This window comes from Phocoena phocoena, chromosome 11 (genome assembly GCF_963924675.1).
Source record: "Phocoena phocoena chromosome 11, mPhoPho1.1, whole genome shotgun sequence".
Taxonomy (NCBI): domain Eukaryota; kingdom Metazoa; phylum Chordata; class Mammalia; order Artiodactyla; family Phocoenidae; genus Phocoena; species Phocoena phocoena.
The window spans coordinates 87,047,151-87,068,396 of record NC_089229.1 but is presented as its reverse complement, the minus strand read 5'-3'; the positions used below and the strand labels follow the sequence as shown (position 1 = coordinate 87,068,396).

The 21,246-nt window shown below is 37.0% G+C and overlaps 1 protein-coding gene across 2 annotated transcripts in view; it reads left to right on the top strand.

Annotated features, from left to right (window-relative positions):
• The window catches only part of AEBP2 (AE binding protein 2), a 57,540-nt gene that overhangs the window by 21,658 nt on the left and 14,636 nt on the right, over positions 1 to 21,246 (top strand). For both annotated transcript variants that reach the window (XM_065887332.1, XM_065887333.1), the window contains exons 3-4: positions 4,031 to 4,138; positions 19,900 to 20,086. In XM_065887332.1, coding sequence (XP_065743404.1) covers positions 4,031 to 4,138; positions 19,900 to 20,086 — 295 coding nt within the window. The remainder of the gene's footprint in view (positions 1 to 4,030; positions 4,139 to 19,899; positions 20,087 to 21,246) is intronic.

Sequence of the window (21,246 nt, the reverse complement as noted above, 5' to 3'; positions counted from 1 at the left end):
GGCACACAGCCTTTAGGAGAATGTTTTTTGCCTTTTACAGATTTGAAGAAAAAATGGAGTTAACAGTCTGAATGTATCATGTAATCCCTGCACCTGCACGTGTCTTACTGATATTACAGAGCTAGGCATGAAGTTGTGGTATTTCTACAGTAACTATAAACTTGCTGAAATGGAAACCCCCTCCCCCATGTCATTTCTTGAATGCTTATTCATAAAATTACTTTATTACAAATAATAAGATTTTTCTGGCTAATTTTAAGAGTAATGCTATTTTGACTTCAGAAAGATGCCCTGATCTTTGAAGGACATTAGTTGCTAAACTACAAACGTAAAGGATCAGCTAAATGAAGAAAATAGTTTCCATTTATTTCTACATATCAGTCTTTGATATCTAGACTTAAGCTTTCAGAATGAAAGTGTGAATGAGAATTTGAAAACTTGATACTGCTAGATAAGACAGGAAATCTTGATCTAGTTTGTGCTTTAAAATAGAATAGTTGTGTCTACGGCCGTCCCACCCTGAACGCGCCCGATCTCATCTACAATAGAGTAGTTGTTGGTTGGAACATTTTTTTTTTAAAACGACCTCTTGGAAGGGAAATTAAAAAGAAATCATTTTAATTGTTTTTGAATGTACAGTTCAGTGGCATTAAGTACATCACATTGTTGTGCAGTCATCACTACTGTCATTCTCTGGAACTTCTTCATTATCCCAAACTGAAATCTGTACCTATTAGACAATAACTCCCTAATCGTCTCTTCCGCTAACCCCTGGTAACCACTATTCTACTTTCTGTCTCTATAAAATTGACTATTCTAGGTACCTCATGTATAGTGGAAAACAGCTGATTTTGATGACATTTTTAAAGAATTTTTATTTCTCTTCTTTCTACTCCAAGTGTTAAACTGTCATAATGGAACAGAAACAAATGAGGAAATTATTGGTAATTCTGCAGGATTTTATGTTTCTAATTACTGAAAGATGACAGTTTTTCTGGAGCAGTAAGTTAGTAAGATCTAAATACTATATTAATTCCTGTTCTTTTTCTCGTCCCACTCTAATCTTCGCCCTGGGAAAAACAAAACTGTCATATAACAGCTTAGAAACTTCTTTACTTTCCAGTAAGCTGTTTGTGTTGCCATGTCATGTGGACTTTATATTTGAAGGATGAAATCAGGTGGAGTTTAGGTTTTCCTGACCCTTTCAAAGTGGGTGGATACTTAATTCTACATTAAAAGAACTTACCATTTAAACACCTTTTATGAATATACCTTTTTAAAAAAGAATCATGAGAGTACTTTCTTGTATTTAAAAAATAAAAACAGGGACTTCCCTGATGGCGCAGTGGTTAAGAATCTGGCTGCCAGTGCAGGGGACACAGGTTCGAGCCCTGGTCCGGGAAGATCCCACATCCCGGGGAGCAACTAAGCCTGTGTGCCACAACTACTGAGCCCATGTGCCTAGAGCCCGTGCTCTGCAACAAGAGAAGCCACAGCAATGAGAAGCCTGCGCACCGCAACAAAGAGTAGCCCCTGCTCACTGCAATTAGAGAAAGCCCGCACGCAGCAATGAAGACCCAGCGCACCAAACATAAATAAATAAATTTATAAAAAAAAAAATAAAAAGCAAGAAAAATTTAACCTTTTTTGTTAAGTAAAATAGAATTGTGTTCTTCGGCTCGTACTTCTGTGCATGACTGGATTTCAGAAACGAGGCTGAGCTGTTTTACTAATCAAATTTCAAACCCCTGTGTCCTCTTAATATACACGTAAGTCTTGGTAGGCAGGGAACTTGTAGGATTTCAGTGGTTCCGTAAGATCCATTAGTGTTCTGTTTTTTTTCTGTCTTAACTATTTCTTACTTTAAAAGCGGTTGCCAGAAAGAAATCTGTTTATGTTTCTTGTTGCAGGGGTGATTTTACATGTGTCATTTTATTAAGTTCACTTTTGTATATGTTCTTTGGTGTGTTTGAGGGAAGAGGGCCAGAGGGAGATTTTGAGGAGGGGCGATAATAGGATATTATTATTCAAAGACTCGAATGAGTTACCTCTGTGTTATTTAAAATGATATTTTTAGACTCTAATGGTTAAATCCGAATGCTGCTAGGAAGTGGAATCAATCTTAGGAGGTTACTTTGTGTTTTGATTGCCAATCTGGTATCTCCTGAACACAACACAAAGCTGGTCATATCTTTTGCAAGAAATGAGAAATATTTTATTCTTGTATTTGGACCGTTTATCGAATATTTTGTCCTCTGTTTATTAAATACCTTTTAACAGAGGAAATTGAAAATGTTAGCACATTTAATGTGGCTAAAAATTATGGGATACAAAATTATAGCCTTCATTTTAGACAGATCTTGAAAGAGCAGACTGATTTGAGACAAAATAAATATCAAAGACATTTGCTTCCCTTTTACATGTTCACATTTTGTGAAAAACTGAGCTAGTTTTTTCCTAAGAGCTTAAAGGAACCATGAGATCATCCATTCAAACCCCTTCCTGACTTTAGATTGTGTCTCTCTTCTTTAATATAAAATCTTTTTGTATCATTTTACTGCAGAAGGAATCTAATTAGTAAAAGTAGGCTTTCTTTCGCTCCCTTTGAGCATGTAAATTATGCTGCTTACTGGCTCTGTATTTGAGTATATCTGACTGATCTTACTTTACTAATAGTAATGGAATTTTCCTTATGACTTTTCCTTAGACTTTTACAGGTTGCATTGTATTACTTTGCAGTGGGTTTTACAATTTACCTAAAGAAATTTTTGTCTACATTCATTTAAAAAGTAGCTTTTAATTCTGGTAACTTTAAGAATCATTTTATAAACATGTATTAGGGTCAGGAATTTTAAGTACCAAGGAGGAAATGTTATGACTTACAATATCTGCTTAACTAAAAGAAACCAGCAAATCTGTTGTAGAATCAAGATATGCGCTAACATTCTTTAAGCATATCAAACAGCAGTAGCAGTGTCGTCTTGTAAAATGATTTTGAGTAAAAATTGATCTCAGTTACTTTAGACTGTTTTTCTAGACTTCTAAAAAGTTTTATTTTACACTTACTGTTTAATGATTGTTTCCTCAGTGCTGTGTGTATCTTTGTTCTGTTCTATATGCAGTACATTATAATCTTCAGAGTGTGGCTCTATCTATAATTGTTCTAACCTTAGAAAAGAACAGAGCCTATATATGGTTTTTTGGAGGTAGCGGTTACAGTAGATTCGTACTTCTTTTACTGATGATGGGGAGCAGTTTTCAGTGTTCAGTTTGATAAAAGTAGAATCGGTCAAAAAATTGATACCTCAATGGTAGGAAAAAGATTATGTTGTTAGTAGTTAACCCAGTCACACTCAGTTGCCTGAACCCAAGAATGTGGATCTATTATGATGATAGAAGTATCTCATGATATTGCTTTTGCAACTATATTAATTTTAACATTCAGTATTAGATTTTGCTTCATAAGCAAGATAATTGGAAATCATTTTTAATAAGTAGAACAATATAAACATAAGTAGTGTTAGTATACATTTGAGAATAGGAAGTCAAGAGCAGAAAGACTGTAATTGGATCATTTGTTTACTTATTCTTTGAATGAGTGTCCACCAATTGACTGTTTTGATTTATTTTCATTGTTTCTTTATACCTTAATATATTTCTGATATTTACAATTAATACATGCTTGTTCCCTCATGCAGTAAATACAAAAAATGTAAATAATGGTCCATGGTTCTAGTTCCTAGGGCTATATTGTTAATATTTTGTATATTTCCTTCTGAATGGCACTTTGGGATTGGTGTATCAGTTCCTTATTGAGGGAATGGACAGCAGCCTTAATGGGGAAGGGTTAAAACTATGCCTCTCATTCTGGAAGTTCAGGAAGTTTATCTACAGTAAGCATTTTGATTGAGTTGTACAACAAATGTCTCTGTGAATTGGAAGATTTCCAACATGTTTATTTGAATTTACAAGGAATAAAAGTCCTTGTTGAAATAAGTGATGAAAACAATTATGGCTCTTCTTTTAACAGGTATTTGTTTGCTTATGGAAAGGTTGTAAAGTATATAACACTCCGTCAACCAGTCAGAGTTGGTTACAGAGGCATATGCTGACACACAGTGGAGACAAACCTTTTAAGGTAAGTAAGTGTATGTGAGTTTTTTCTTCACTTCAAGTTAACGTGTTTTTTAATGGGCATACTTTTGCCCTTCTAAAAGTTTTTTAAAGAACCATTTGTTTTAACATTCCCACAGATGCATGGAATTTATAAAATAGATGAAGGTAAAGATAATTTAATCTAATTTTTTAAAATTTGAAGACCAGAAAAAAGTCACTGTGAAGGTAGGGTCTTGAAAACAGCTAGTGTGCAGATCAGTGACTTGAATGTATGTCTTTAAGATTGCTTGGTTGTGGTTAATGCCTTGTGCGCTAATTATATTTTCTCACTGTCATAGGTTTGAACCTTTTTATTAGCAAACAGTACTGATTATTATATGAAAGAATAAAAATCATAGAACATTAAGGGATTTGATTCTTTTCACTCAGTTTTGAGGTCATGCTACTGAGCTCAGTCGTAAATTACCGTGTCAAGTAGATGTATTTGGGGAAATCTGTACAAAGAGCAGTTTTCTGTAAAAACCATGTTTCCTTTTATCCTCATTAAAAGTTAAAATATTTTGGTTTGTAACTATGGAAAGTGTATACCATAGAGGTTAAAAGTTCGTATTTAAAGAAGTTTCATAAGTTAACACAGTGTCTGCTGGTATATAAATACTGTGCCAGAAACTTCCCTTGGGTTTCGTTAGAGAAGGAGATTATTCTTGTAGAGTTATTTTTTTTTAATTACTTAATTTTTTTGGAAAAGACAATCATTAACAACTTAAAAAATTATAAAGAAAAAATTTAATTGAGAAATCTTGCTCCCTTTCTTGTTCCTTATTTTCGCCCCCCCGAATATATAACCATTGTTCTTAGTAGTGAATTCTTTATGAAACTACAAGCAGATACATATGTAGGATCATTCTCCTTCCTTTTACACAAAATCTAATAAACTATATACTGTCTGTATCTTACTTTGTATAAGCTTTTTATTTTAGAGCAGTTTTAGATTTATAGAAATATTACAAAGATTGCAGAGTTACTGTATGTCCTATACCAAGTTTCCCGTTATTGACATTTTTATTGTATGTTTGTGTACCTTGCTTTTGTAATATACTTTCTAGTAGAGATCTTTTCATATCTGTTCGTAGACAATATTCTCTTTTTTAAGAGTTTCACAGTATTCCATTGTGTTGCTGTAGCAGTTTATTTAAGCAAACTTGTATAGATACTTGGGTTGTTTTTAGTCTTTTCCTGTTGCAAATAGTACTGCAGTGATAAATCTTTGAACATATGTCATTTTGTACATGTGTAATTGTATATGTAGGAGAAATTCCCAAAATAATGTCAGTGGTTGGATCAAAGGCTATATAAGCATTGGTAATTTTGATAGATATTGCCAAACTGCCCTCTCTAGGGGTTGTGTCCTCATCAGCAATGTTAGAGTGTCTGCCTTCTTCACAGCTTTGCTAAGAGGGTGTTGTCAAACTTTTGTGGTTTTGCCCATCTAATAGATGAGAAATTGCATCCTGATGTAGTTTTTTATTTTTATTTTTTGGCCGCACCTCATAGCTTGCAGGATCTTAGTTCCCTGATCAGGGATCAAAACCCAGGCCCATGCAGTGGAAGTGCCAGGTCCTAACCATTGGACCGTTAGGGAATTTGCTCCCCTGATGTAGTTTGGCTTTTCCTTTATTATTGATGAAGTAGGGCATCTTTTCATATGTTTAACCATTTGGATTTCTTTTTTTTCTGTTCTTTTTAAAATAGTCTCATTGAGCCTTCTGCTGGCATGTGGGTCCTATAATGTTAACCCCCTAGTCTTCCCTATAGTCATACTACAGATCCTGGCCCTGAAGTACGTGACCTGGGACAGTTTTTTGAACTTCCCATCTAACACATAACTGGTAATAATAGTTACCTCATAGAGTTGTACAGTATATAGCTAGTAAATGTAAGCGATTATTGTTGTTAAAGTAAAAGAATCATTTCATTTCTCATTTTATTTCCATATATTTTTCTTTAAGGCAGCAATTCTGTTGCTGGTCGATTATGATGTTCAGGTTAATTTCACAGCCTGTACAAATGGATTCCCCCCCCCCCCCCCGGATCTCTTTTTAGAAATTAGAGAAGATTTCCATTGGAGAGGGGGGAAGAAAATGTCTTTAAAAGGCAGAGAAGTTATGGAGTGTGATTTAGTGAGGCATTGTTCTATAAGTCATAGGAATCATTTGAATCAAAAAAACATTTTTTGATGTCTGTAGTACATGGCAACGTGCTAGGCATTTGGGAAGCAAGGTGAGTAGGAAAGGCAGGCCTCTGCCCATCAGGGAACTTACATCTTTAGGTTTATACAGATGTAAGTAGATTTAAGTAGTGAAATGTCACTATAGGTCACTATAGTGACCTTCAAAAGGTTCTCTGGAAACATGAATTAGTGATGAATGGGGCTGGAAAACAGTAGTAGGAGGTGAGTGGGAGTTGGCTATAGAGAGGAGGTGATGAGGTGATGATGCTTGAGGCAAGTCCCTTTGAAAAAAGTTTTTTTAGTTGTAACATGATATAATGTAGAGTAAAGTATTTAAGTACACTTAAGTGTTCAGTACTTTAAAGGTGTGTTGCGTATGTTTGTATGCACCTGTGTAACTACCATTCTGATGAAGAATATTTTTAGTAAAACCAAGTTGCTCAATGTCCCTTCCCAGTCTATCCCCCTCCATCCTCTACTCCTTCCCCCAGGCCATGTTACGATTTCTATCATCCTGGCTTAGTTGTATGAACTTTTGTGTCTGGCTTTTTTTCACTCAACAAAATAGCGGTGACATTTGTCCTTGTAGGTATCAGTCATTAAAAAAAAACTGCTGTGTAGCATTCCAGTGTCCAATAAACCATAGTTTATCCATTCTTCTGCTCCTGGTTTTCTAGTCTTTGGCTGTTATTAATCAAGCTGTCCTAAACACACTGTTCTACATGTCTTCTGATGGCACACATGTACTCATCTCATTTCTCTTCGTTGTATCATTAGGAGTGGAATTACTGAGTCATAGAATATAGCATATTTAGCTTTAGCAACTACAAACTCTTTCAGATTGGTCATATCACTTTACGTTACCACCAGCAGTGAATGAGAGTTTTAGTTGCTCTGTATCTTGGTATTTGCCATCTTGTTAATTTTAGCCATTCTGGTGTCTGTGTAGGGGTATCCCATTGTGGCTTTAATTTTTATTTCCCTGTTGAGTAATGATATGTTGCACACATTTTCATGGGCTTTTGGCTATTTGAATTTCCTTTTTTGGATGAAGTGCCTATTCAAGCCCTTTTCTATTATTTTATTGAATGATTTGTCTTTTATTATTATATAAAGTTTCGTATATATTTTGGATACAAGTCCTTTGTCAGATACGTATATTGTAAATGCCTTCTTCCAGTGTGTCTTTGGTTATCCTTCTCACCTTTCCTAATGAGATCTTTTGAAGAACAGTTTTTAGTTTTAATGAAATCTATTTTATCAATTATATGGTTAGTGCTTCTTACATTCTATTTAAAAATTGTTTGCCAACCCTCAGTATATGAAGATGAGGAGGATCGTAACAGAGCTAAGAGTTTTGTCTCATGGTAACAGGGAGGTCGTTTCAGAAGTGTGTGTGTGTGTCTGTGTGTGTGTGTGTGTAATATAATTTACAGGGGCTTCCCTGGTGGCGCAGTGGTTGAGAGTCCGCCTGCCAATGCAGGGGACACGGGTTCGTGCCCCAGTCCGGGAAGATCCCACATGCCGCGGAGCGGCTGGGCCCGTGAGCCACGGCCGCTGAGCCCGTGAGCCACGGCCGCTGGGCCCGTGAGCCACGGCCGCTGGGCCCGTGAGCCATGGCCGCTGGGCCCGTGAGCCACGGCCGCTGAGCCCGTGAGCCACGGCCGCTGAGCCCGTGAGCCACGGCCGCTGGGCCCGTGAGCCACGGCCGCTGGGCCCGTGAGCCACGGCCGCTGGGCCCGTGAGCCACGGCCGCTGAGCCCGTGAGCCACGGCCGCTGGGCCCGTGAGCCATGGCCGCTGAACCCGTGAGCCATGGCCGCTGGGCCCGTGAGCCACGGCCGCTGGGCCCGTGAGCCATGGCCGCTGAGCCCGTGAGCCACGGCCGCTGGGCCCGTGAGCCACGGCCGCTGGGCCCGTGAGCCATGGCCGCTGAACCCGTGAGCCATGGCCGCTGGGCCCGTGAGCCACGGCCGCTGGGCCTGCGCGTCTGGAGCCTGTGCTGCACGACGGGAGAGGCCACAGCAGTGAGAGGCCCGCGTACCGCCAAAAAAAAAAAAAAAAAAAAATTTACATATCATAAAACTTACCAAGTGTATAATTAAGTAGTTTTTAGTGTATTCACAGGTTTGTGCAACTATCACCACTAATTACAGAAATATGTACTTTTGAAAGAAAGAAAAGGAAGCATAAAAGAATGAGTGGACTATTTAGGGAATCACATGTAGTTTCATATATTTAGCGATACTATATGTTGGCAATTTGAAAACATGTAAAAAAAATTTCTGACTAGTGAGCTTGGACTCTCTAGAAATTAAGTATAAAAATAATTGGTTGCAAAATGTTTTCTTTGCATTACTGTTCTTATCTCTTATTACCTATTAGTCTGGAATCCGATTATTATAAGGAGTTTGCATTGTATTTTTTGTCTTTTATTTTTACCATAGGCTTCAAGCACTTGTCAGAGAGTTCAGTTGTGTTCATATCTTAAACAACATCGGTGTGGCTGCTTTGTGGTTGGATGGTTTGTGTGTGGGATAATTGATAGAATCATCTTGAAGAGAAATTTTTTAAAATGCACACTGTCTTTACTGAAAACATTTAAAGTTGTTAATTCTTTAGAATGAAGCCTGAATAAATAAAAGGGATGGAGGGATAGGGAAAGGAAGGGCTAGTATAGTGCCTAGTGTTGCCTGGCTATGACAGACCTTGGGAGTTCACAGCCAGCAAAGCTTTTCCTTAGTTCCTAGTAGACTCGCTCTTCTTCCTCTACTCTGTCACATGGAAATAAGTGTGTTATAAAGGTTATGCTTGCTTCATATTAAAAAATTTGACATTGACAAGCTTAAATAAGAAGGTAGTGGAACTATAATCTAACTATGATATTTGACTTCTTAACATATATGTACAAAGTAAAGAAATAAATGGGATCATTTTGCACCTACGTGTGTTGTACCTTTTTTTTTGGGTCATGTTGCTTGACTTGCTGTATCTTAGTTTCTGGACCAGGAATTCCCTAGCCTACCATTTTAGTTTTGTATTGGACATCATTTCATGTCAATAAATTAACTTTTTAGTGGTTGTGTGATCTTTCTATGTAATAGTTTACCATATTTTATTTAATCATTCCTTGATGGATTTTGTTGGTCCAGTTTTCCACAATATAATCAGTTAACACATTTTTATAAACTACTTTTGTGAGCTAATATAAATTCCTAGAAGCTGTTTTGCTCAGTCAAAGGGTATATGTCTAGGCTTGCTTTTGAAAGGTATTATTCCCCCTACAGAAAAACATACCAATTTGTATTCTAGCCAGCAGTGTATAATATAGTGCCTGTTTCTCAACAACCTTGAGGCTTGTTACTCTGTGTTTACCAATCTGCTGGTATATGGTAACACATTTCTACTTATATGCAGTGCAGACACATGCAGTGTAAATACAGTATAAACACTTTTCTATATATTCACATCATTTTTCCTCTGTATTAATTATTTTGTATTTTTAGAATGGAAATCCTTTTTGAGCTCATTATTCTTTATTATAAAGTAGGAAAAAATTTCCCTCCTGTGATAGGAATTAAATATTTTCCCCATTTTGACCTTTTTCTTGACTTTTTTGGTACTTTTTCTAAAACACAGATTTTTTAAACTTTTAATTGTGAAAAATTTCAACTTGCAGAAAAGATACAAGAACTCCCATATATTTCTCTCTCACACATGTATGTGTAAAGAACTCCTGTATACCCTTCAGCCAGATTCACCAGTTAACATTTTGCCACATTTTCTTTCTCTGTATCTTTCCATCCAGCAGTACATCATCCATCTCTCCATCTGTCTCCCTCCCCCCATCTCTCTCTCCTTTCCTCCCTTTTTTCCTACATACACACACACGCACACGTGCGCACACTATTTTGGGGGAACCATTTAAGAGGAGCCGTATCCCTAGATACTTCAGTGTGTGTTATTTCCTAAGAGCAAGGACGTTCATTTACATAACCTTAGTACAGTTAACCAAGTTCCAGAAATTTAACATTGATGCCATCAGCTATTCAGATTTCACTAATTGTCCCAGTAATGTCCTTCATAGCCGTTTTTCTCCCCCCTTGGTTTAGAATCCAATTGAGGATCGTGCATTACATTTAGTTTTCATGACTCCTTAAAACTTACAGTTTCCTCAGCCTGTCTTTATCTTTTATAGCACTAATATTTTTGAAAAGTATAAACATTTTATTTTGTAGTGTGTTGCCCACTTGGGGGTTGTTTGATGTGATCAGATTCAGTTTATGCATTTTTGGTGAAAATAGAATAAAATTGTCACAGTATCACTTCAGGGGACACTTGATGAGAGTTTGTTCTATCATGGATGAAATTACCTAGCATCACTTGGTTAAGGTGGAATTTGCCAGGTTCTCTACCATAAACTTATTATTTGTCCCTTTACAATTAATGATTAATTTTTGGAGAGATACTTTGAACTATATGAATATGTTGTTCCCCATTAGAACTAGTTTTAGTATCCATTAATGTTTCTTGCCTGAATCATTTATTACTATGAGGGTTACAAAATGAGTTTTTTTCTCTCTTCCCATCTAAGTTTATAAGTTGACATTCTACTTTCAGGGCTTTCTGCTCTTTATTCTATCAGTCAGTCAGTCATCTGTCTACAGAATGACTCATGTATTATGTTATTCTTTTTTTAAAAATAAATTTATTTAATTTTTGGCTGCGTTGGGTCTTTGTTGCTGCACGTGGGTTTTCCCTAGTTGCGGCGAGCGGGGGCTACTCTTCGTTGCAGTGCGCAGGCTTCTCATTGTGGTGGCTTCTCTACTTGCAGAGCATGGGCTCTAGGCACGCGGGCTTCAGTAGTTGTGGCACGAGGGCTCAGTAGTTGTGGCTTGCAGGCTGTAGAGTGCAAGCTTACTAGTTGTGGTGCACGGACTTAGTTGCTCCACGGCATGTGGGATCTTCCCGGACCAGGGCTCGAACGTGTGTCCCCTGCACTGGCAGGTGGATTCTTAACCACTGCGCCACCAGGGAAGCCCTATGTTATTCTTTGGCTTATAATACATGACTATCATTTTGATGCTCATCTAATACAGATTTTTATATATTTATCAGTTTTTGCTCATGTGGCTTCTGGAGCAACTGTCTAAAGATTCAGATGGTAAAAGTCCATTGGAGTGTTGGTAATGGCAAAGGCTAGAAACTGGAAGTCTGTAAGACCTAATTGAGTTGACATGGGAAATAAATGAAAGTCATGGATGTGCCATTTATGTTTAAGTTACATTTGATGTTTCTTAAACTTGTTTGTTTTGTGCTTGAGAAGAAGTTAATGTCATATGAAAATAATTGATCATGTCAGCTCGTTACGAAATTCTAGTTTTGTAAAATCAAACATACTCCTAAAATGTAAATAGAGTTTTTTCTTTTAATAATGTTTATCTTTTATAATTAAAGTGCAAAGATTATTCCTAGATAAGCACCTTCTGCCCCAGCCTCTCCCCATATTCTCTTTGTCTTGTGTATATACCCTTGCTTTGTATGTGCATTTAGAGTTTGTGTGAAGGGGAGTTGCTGCTGCCATTTTGTTTAACATAGTGAAACCTTTTATTATTAAAGGTTTGGAAAACATTACATGTGTTTATAGGACTAGGATTTTGGAATTCTTTCAACTATTCTCTGGTCTTCTTTTTTTTAAGTGTGATTTTGATTTTTCTTAGTCATTTGGTATTAAGCTTTATCATGGCTAATTGGCTTCAACTCACCATGCTCAGAAATATTTTACTTAACTGAAGAAAATAAAAATTAGTCATACATAGCATGTTTGGTGATTGTTTTGATTCCTTTTTGCCAGTGTGGCAGTGGCTTGTCTGGACAAATTTGTGTAGTATGTTAGAAATTACATAGTTGTACCTTTCAGATAGGTTCCATAGTTTTTTTTTCTTCCTACGTGTTTCTCCCCTACTCTAGTAATCCTGTTTACTTTGCACACAGTACTTGTCGTCACTTAGTTGTCATGGGTTAATGAATTTATTGTAAGTTTTCCTCAGCAGCTAGTCTCCAGCAGCGCAACATGATGGCTTCGTTCATAATAGTGACACATCTGAGTGACTTCTTACTGTGATAGAGTATTGCTTGAAAAACTCAGATTTTCTTTCAGGCCTTATACATGAAATAGACAGTCTTTTTAGGTGTTTTGGAATCAAGAACGTAGCCTAAATTGTCGATGAAGAAAAAAGAAATTTTATCAGACCAGACTTAAGCTATCATATCTTTATTACTGTGGGTGGCTTACAGTTGTGCACACAGGCAAATTCTGGTAAAGTTTACGGGACATTAGTGATGCTAATAATACATCATTCACTGCGATGGGTGATGCAATAATTTCCTTCTTCAGTTCCTTTGTAACCTGTTTCATCATGTTAGTCGATACTGATAATTTAAAAAATCTTTTGCTTTTTCCCCCCAGCATTTTTGAGGTATAATTGACAAATAAAATTGTAAGATACTTAAAGTATACATCGTGATGATTTGATATGCGTTAGTCAATTGTGAAAGTATTCCCTTCATCTAGTTAGTTAATACATCCATCACCTCACAGATATATGTATAAAATACATTTTAAAATTATATATATATTTATTATGTATCTTTTAAAATTATATATGTGTGTATATATATATTTCTTTGTGAGAATCTTTTGCTTTTCAACAGACATTCTCTGTAATAACACAAAGCTTAAAGCACCCTGTTCTAGCTTTAATTCTCCTTTACCTTTTTGTATGTCTCTGTGTGTCTGTGTATTTGAAGCTCTCATGTTCCCTAGCCTTGGCAGACAGTTTTTAGGAGGCTCCCACTGACCAAAGATGGTACAGTTTGAGTAAAATCCTTAGGAAAATAGCTGCAGTGAACATGATGATACTGAAAAACAAAAGGTGATTCCTCTCCCCTCCAGAAATGAAAAACCAGTTGGTCACTGTTGAGAATGGTAGGGATCTCATTATTTGGAAATCTGGTAAGAATCAAGAGGTAGTTCTTTTTTTACTGTATGAGCTGTGCCACTCGGTATTCAAATTCTGGTGCCTGAGTTGCACCCATGACCAATTAAATTAGAATCTCTGGGATGTGCTGCCTGTCATTGCTATATTTAAAGAAATCTTTCTGGTGATTTGGGTGTGTACCCAGGCTTAAGAACTTCTGTTTACAAGATATTTCTCTTACGGGGGGACCTGTAAGAAAAATACCGCTTATTATAACACTAGGTGAACTTTGTTAGTTATAAAAGCTGATAACTAAGCAATATTTCTCTGGTAAATGAGGTTACCAATTCAGTGCTCGTTGAAAGGAGGAAAAAAGTCACAGGGGAAGAAGGATGTATGCTGTGTTTACTATGTGCATGTTGCATATGGGATCTTGTTTTTACTCTTTCTTCTCTGGGCCTCCTTGATATCACACTTGCCTGTTGTTCATCCCCACCCAGACTCAGTGGCTGCTTCTTCCCAGTCTGCTTTGCTGACCTCTGTTCTGCCTCACTTCTAAATGTTGGAGAGTGCTGTCAAAAATTCTCACCCTAGGGCTTCCCTGGTGACGCAGTGGTTGAGAGTCCGCCTGCCGATGCAGGGGACAGGCTCAGCGGCCATGGCTCATGGGCCCAGCGACTCCACGGCATGTGGGATCTTCCCGGACCGGGGCACAAACCCGTGTCCCCTGCATCGGCAGGCGGACTCTCAACCACTACGCCACCAGGGAAGCCCCATAGTCCTTTGTTTTTAAATACTGTGTATGTTCTGATTACTCCCAGATTACCTCTAGCCCTGACTTTCCCTCTTGGATTCCAGAATAGAATATTCAGCTTGGATGTCTAATAGGGCATTTTGAACTTAACATGTACAAAATCTTGGTTTTCCATTTCAAACATGGTTCTATTTTAGACTCAGTAAATACTAAGATCTTCCATCCAGTTACCCTGACTTTAAGAGCCCTGAAATAGTCTTGATTCTTCTCTTAACTTTTCCTATACTGCCCCACCCCCCCATGCATTAGCAAATCCTATCGATTTGCTTGCCTCTCAGGGTATTTTGAATATTATTACTACTTCTCACTCTGTTATTCCCAGTTCTTCTAAGGTTCACTTAGTTATTACTATTTGAAATCCTTGATAACTCCTCTCTAAATTAAAATCTATTTCTTAGCATGATGCATAATATCATATCTGATACTTACCTGCTTCTCTACTCTCATTCATTCCCTTACTTTACCTTCATAGGAAATTGTGTTCTAGCCATACTATATTACTTGTAGATCTCAAATGGGTCACATTTTGCCCTCATTGTGGTTTTGTATAGGCTGTGCTTTCTACCTGAGAATCTTAAAAGCTTTTTGTTTTGGAAAGATTTTAGAATTACAGAAAGGTTGCAAAGATGGTACAGAGGGTACCAATGTACCTTCACCCAATTTTTTTCCCCCAATCTTATCATCTCACATTCTGTGGTACATTTGTCAAAACTAAGAAACCAACGTTTCTACCTAGAATTTTTGTTTTCCTTTAGATTACCTGCTAATAAATACTACCATATCTTCTGTGAAACTGGTGTTTTCTGCTCTATGTTTCAGTCGCCCCTTGTAGATTTTCATACTACTTAACGGGAATATGAGTATGAATAAGACAGTCTTTGTACTAGCAAAGAAAGTCTTAGTGTTGCTTCATTCGAACAAATCTGTTTGAAAAAACTGTCGTTCCACGTTTCAAATTTTATAACAGCTACTTGCCCACAAGAGTAGCTGACATATTGAATGTTTCAGTAGATTTGGGAGACAGAACATTTAAAACACTCAATGTCCAACAACCAGCTTTCTCCCTGATTGTTGAAACAGGCTTTTTTTTTTTTTTTTTTTTAAACCAGAGCACCATGTGTGGTAGCTTGAGTTCCGTAGTCATTGTTGTATGTGTGGGTGAAACACTGAATATTTGAACAGTAAAATCACTCAGCACCATGAGATGTTTGTGTTAAGAGGAGTGAAGGCACTAAGACCATTTGAGGCAGCAGATTTGTCTCTCACCTTGTTCTCTGGGATAAACACTAAATGAGTGGAATATTGATTAGATGGTGCTTAAAATTACTTTCTCTATTAGGGTAAAAGAATTTGTGTTTTAGTGAAAGGTGTGTGATTCTGTTGTATTTCTTTTCATTAAAAGTACTCTTTTTCTCTCATTCTAAATTCTCATTGTACTTTCTATATTTTCTTTTTTAGATTTGTTTTTTATTCTTGACTGATGAATAATCAAAATCAAAGATAAAACAATTTTCTGTTAGAATTCTCATTATTGATTTTATGTCCTGAGCATTGAATCATTGCTGATTAAAATAAACTTGTGATATTTACTCTCTCACTTCTAGATACTACCAGGGCTTATTCTTTGTAGTTTTGAAGGAACCCAGGACAAAATGAATCTGTTAGCCTATTTGGGCCCTTGTAATTAAGGATAATCCTGGGTGGATTCATATCACAAAATCCCTTTCAATTTAAACCTGAGGACTTGGACCTGAACTGTTGCTGTCATTGCTGCTTTAACTGTAGTCACATAGCAAGCAGTTCTAAAATTTGAAATGTGGAGTTTCTCAACAAATTTTTTTGAATAACCAGTACTAAACTGGGAATCCAAGGGCAAAGACTGTTTTATTTATATTGTATTCCTTGAAGTATCTGACACATGGGACACAAATTATGCTTATTCAAAGTATGTTTTTATTTTTTTATTTAATTTATTATTTTTGGCTGCATTGGGTCTTCGTTGCTGGTGGGCTTTCTCTAGTTGCGGTGAGCGGAGGCTACTCTTCATTGTGGTGTGCGGGCTTCTCATTGCGGTGGCTTCTCTTGTTGCAGAGCACGGGCTCTAGGCGCACGGGTTTCAGTAGTTGTGGCTCACGGGCTGTAGAGCGCAGGCTCAGTAGCTGTGGCTTGCAGGCTCTAGAGCGCAGGCTCAGTAGTTGTGGTGCACGGGCTTAGCTGCTCTGTGGCATGTGGGATCTTCCTGGACCAGGGCTTGAACCTGTGTCCACCGCATTGGCAGGCAGATTCTTAACCACTGCGCCACCAGGGAAGCCCTAAAGTATGTTTTTAGGATAGGTGTTAGGAAATACAGGGATGACATCTAAAATTGAAAAGAAAAATAAGTACTGCATGGCTTAGTCTATGGCAGTACTGTAGAATAGAAATATGTGTGACCCAAATGTGTTTAAAATTTTCCAGTGCTGTGTTAAAAATAATTGAAAAAAGTGAAAATAATTTAAGTAATATCTTTGACTCAACTGATTATATCATTTCAGCACCTTATCAATATACAGTATAATTAATAAGATGTTCTGCTTTTTTGGTACTAAATCTTCCAAATTTGGTGTGTATTTTATACTTTAACAACACTTTTTAATTCGGACTAGCCACAGTTTAAGTGCTCAGTAGCTGTATGTGTCTAATGACTAAAATGTATTGGGCAGTGCAAAACTAACCCATTAGGGCAGTTCTACTTCATCACCCTTAATTCAGGGGCTAAACAGTTCATCTTTATTTCATTTATTTTTTTAACCATTTTTTAAAAATCGAAGTATTGTTAATTTACAGTGTTGTGTTAGCTACAAGTGTACAGCAAAGTGATTCAGTTATACATACATATATATAAAATGTATATATATTCTTTTCCAGATTATTTTCCATTATTGGTTATTACAAGATATTAAATATAGTTCTCTTGCTACACAGTAGGCTTTGTTGTTTATCTGTTTTATATATAGTAGTGTGTATATGTTAATCCCAAACTCTTAACACCCCCCCCATCTTCATCTGTATTTAGATTTCATAAAATTTGCAGTTGGAGAAGTAGATTCACACACTCAAGTTTTCCAAACATATTTAAAACTTTTTCAGTAGTTAAACTGAATATCAGGTTTTAAATTAAAAATTAAAAGTTATTAAGGAAATACAAATAAAAACCACGATGAGATAACACTTCATACTCACTAGGATGGTTTTTTTTTTTTTTTTTTTTTTTTTGGGCGGTACGTGGGCCTCTCACTGTTGTGGCCTCTCCTGTTGCGGAGCACAGGCTCCGGACGCGCAGGCTCAGCGGCCACGGCTCACGGGCCCAGCCGCTCCGTGGCATGTGGGATCTTCCCGGACCGGGGCATGAACCCGTGTCCCCTGCATCGGCAGGCGGACTCTCAACCACTGCGCCACCAGGGAAGCCCTCTAGGATGGTTTTAATAAAATAAATGGAAAATAACAAGTCTGGGCAAGGATGTGGAGCTATCCTTGTATAACCTTGTATTTGTTTATACATTGTGAATACACTGAATACCACTGAATTGTATACTTTAAAATGGTATGTTATGTGAAATTCACCTCAACAAAATTAATAAAATTAAATAAAAATAAAAGTTCAGTTTCTTATAGTAGCCTTATTTAAAATGTTAAGTAGCAGCATCTGGCTAGTGGCTTCTGTAGTAGACTGTGGTATTCTATGGCAATGTGGTAATCTACAGAAGACAGAAGCTTTAAAAACCATTATTCTTTTCTGGTACTCAAAATACGTGTAGTAAGTTTTTAAATTCTAAGAATTCAGCATCCGTTAGATGCTAAACTTCTCATGGTCAGAATCTGTAGCTGAACATTCTTGATGTAGGCTATCTGAGGACCACACTATTGATAGGATTGTAAGAATTAATTGGTAAGCACTGAATATGGCTAATTGCTTCTTTTCAGGGTTCCCATGACACTCTGTGCCTTACCCCTGACTATAGTCCTTTGAAGTTGTTGCTTTGTATGTATGTCTTGTTGATCACATGTAAGCACTTTCAGGGCAAGAACTGTGTCTTAATCATCCTTATACTTCTAGCATCTTACATAGTACTGAATATAGAATAGGTAAGTATTTGAACTAAAATCTTGAGTCATTCCTCTGCCTCTTAACCTTTTGTTAGCAATTCTCAGTACAGTTAGAGCCCATAACATGTCTCTTGTATGTTGAAATAAATAGAATAATTATTAATGGCACTATATAAGGATTTTGCTGTGAAATGTCTTAGCTAGCATTGGTTTTTATCAGAATCTATAAGCCAGTGTATTTAGAAATACCTGTGATTTGCAAGATGCTTCTGGTAATATATATATATTCATGAAAGTATGTTCCTGCCTTCAAAATGCATGGAAAAGATGAGTTAGGCTAAATTATCTAATTATGCTCTGAAAGTGTGAGGATGTCCTCAAAGGAGGATGAGCTCCCTTTCACGTGGGCAGATTTAGAGAGATTTTGTGAATAAAGTTATAATCTCAACTAAGAGAGGGTTGTAGTGTGTTTTTAGAAGTTTAAAATGGTAGAGGTACGGTACCTAGATTGAAAGAAAGAGCCTGGAAGCATGTGGATTTTTTGGTGGTATTATCTAGAAAAATGTAATTAAGTTGAACCACCTGGGAATAATGTGATGGATACATTTAGTAGCATACGTGGCAAATTTGCGTACTTGTAGTTTTGTTTTCAAGTCACAAACTAAGCAACTTTAATAACTTACTAATAGGAGGCCACCAGCAAAATCCAGCTGTGGATTTTGCTATTTGGGGATCGTTTTGGAAAATGTTTGTTTTAATTAGTAACATTCATTTGTTAGAAGACCTGCAAATACTATTTTCTAAGATCTAACTAGAAATCACACACTTGCACTGTAGCTAATTTGAGCATTGTACTTTTAGTGATATCCAAACATTCTGCATTCATTGTTGGAATAGCAGATCTGCCAGGTGACTTGGGTAGTTAAGCTGACCTCTTGTTTTCTCAGTCTTGCAAGTACAGAAGGCTGAGGAGGCAGTATTTAATGGAACTTATAGAGGGTTGCATAAGACCAACCCTGAGCATACAAGTTGTCTTCTCTGAGCGACTAGATCCAGTAGTTTAAAAGTCAGTATTATTGTATTTCTTTCTTGTCTGTTAAAACAGTGTAGAGCAGTTGGGAGCCTGATGAAGGTTTTGAAGTAGCATATATCTTTTTTTTTTTTTTTCCTTGCGGCTCCGCGGCTTGCGGGATCTCAGTTCCCTGACCAGGGATTGAACTCGGTGAAAGCCTGGAATCATAACCACTAGGCCACTGGGGAACTCCCTGAAGTAGCATATATCTTAAAATAAAAATAACTTTGAAAATCCAGGAATCCCAGTAATTGTTCGATTATCTTATTCTTTGATGTGAAAACAACTTACTGCTCCTCTTAGAAAAGTGATTAACCTCCAGATTTTTCTGGGAAGAAGATTCCACTATTTTTGTCTTGCACATGGTGGGAAGAGCAGTAAACTAAGGAGTCATGAAAGTTTCCGGGCTCTGTCACTGGTTAATCTGTATTTTGTGCAACCTATAAAGTGAAAGGGTTGTACTAGTCCCTCATAGATCCTTTCTGGAATTAGTTCTGTAGTGTTACTGATTTACTTCTGAAAATATGAAATATTCACTCGTTCATATTTTGCTTCTATCCTATACAGCATCCCTGACATTTTTTAAAAATTTTTTTATTTAGTGTGTTGTTGGTGGCTGCAATGCCAGCTTTGCTTCTCAGGGAGGGCTAGCTCGCCATGTACCCACACACTTCAGTCAGCAGAACTCCTCAAAAGTTTCTAGCCAGCCAAAGGCCAAAGAAGAATCTCCTTCTAAAGCTGGAATGAACAAAAGGAGGAAATTAAAGAACAAAAGACGACGCTCATTACGTAAGTGTTGCACTGAAAATCAGTGTGTATTAGATGGTTTTGTTTTTGTCTTGGGCTTTCATGCAAATTCAGTTTTTACCATTCTTCAACTCTGCTTATCTATTTTTGTTAATAGTAATGAACAGATAGGATCTTGGTCTTTCACTGTGAGAATTCAGTGATGTATGTTTTACCTCTAGTAGCTAAGGGAATGTAAGTATATGTGGCCTTAGAATACAAGCTCTGTAATTAGATTTTGAGGGCTACTTTGATTCTCTTCTAAATTAAGACCAATTATGGCAGTGTTGGTATTTCTGACAATATTTTAGAAAATTTGAACATGTTAAAGATAAAAATCAAGTAAAAGTTAAGTAACTTGTCTGCTCCAAAGTGGTGTGTGTGAATAGCGAAGCTATGTGTAGTCTGTGTCTCTACTTAACAGTCTTGCTGTGACACACATGTACCATGGTTATGGGCTTACTCATCAAATTATGAGATGTATCCTTGACATTTAGGATAGAACATAATTAGATGATTGTATACTTTCGAACCGCAGGCGAAGAGTCTCTATTTTTGTCGTCTTCAAAGGTATTTCATTATACAGCTCATTAAAAAAATGGTTGGGCACCCAGTGTTAACTTGTGTGTTTATACAGTATGTATAGGTAGCACTGCTAGTGTGCGCTATACTTACCAAGAAGGAATACTGAAAAGCAGAGGAAAAAATCCACAAGTGATATTGTTTTCTTCCCCACTCTGTTGGATCACGACACACACCTGGTTTGGAGACTGTTATTTTAGTTGAGCATTCTCCACTTTAATAGTGGACATAACATGGTTAAGGTCTGAATGCATAGAATCTGAAAATTGGGAGCTTTTATTATTCTGAATTTAATTCAAGTGATGACTTCTGTGTTTGAATCTTGAGTGAGGAGTGATATATTTGAATGATTTAAAGGGGTGAGTTATTGTTATTTTCTCTAAGTGCTTATCCTTCTCAGGAAAAAGCATATTTGGAGAGCATGGAGAAAGTATACATTTTCCCCCCCCAGTAGCAACAGATCAAAATAGGAAGGGGATTTGTTTCTCAGCTTTAGGTAAAATCATGACTTTTTTCTCTCCCATAAATCTCTCTTTTTAAAATTTTTTAACTGATTTCCCATTGTCATTGCATTCTTAGTC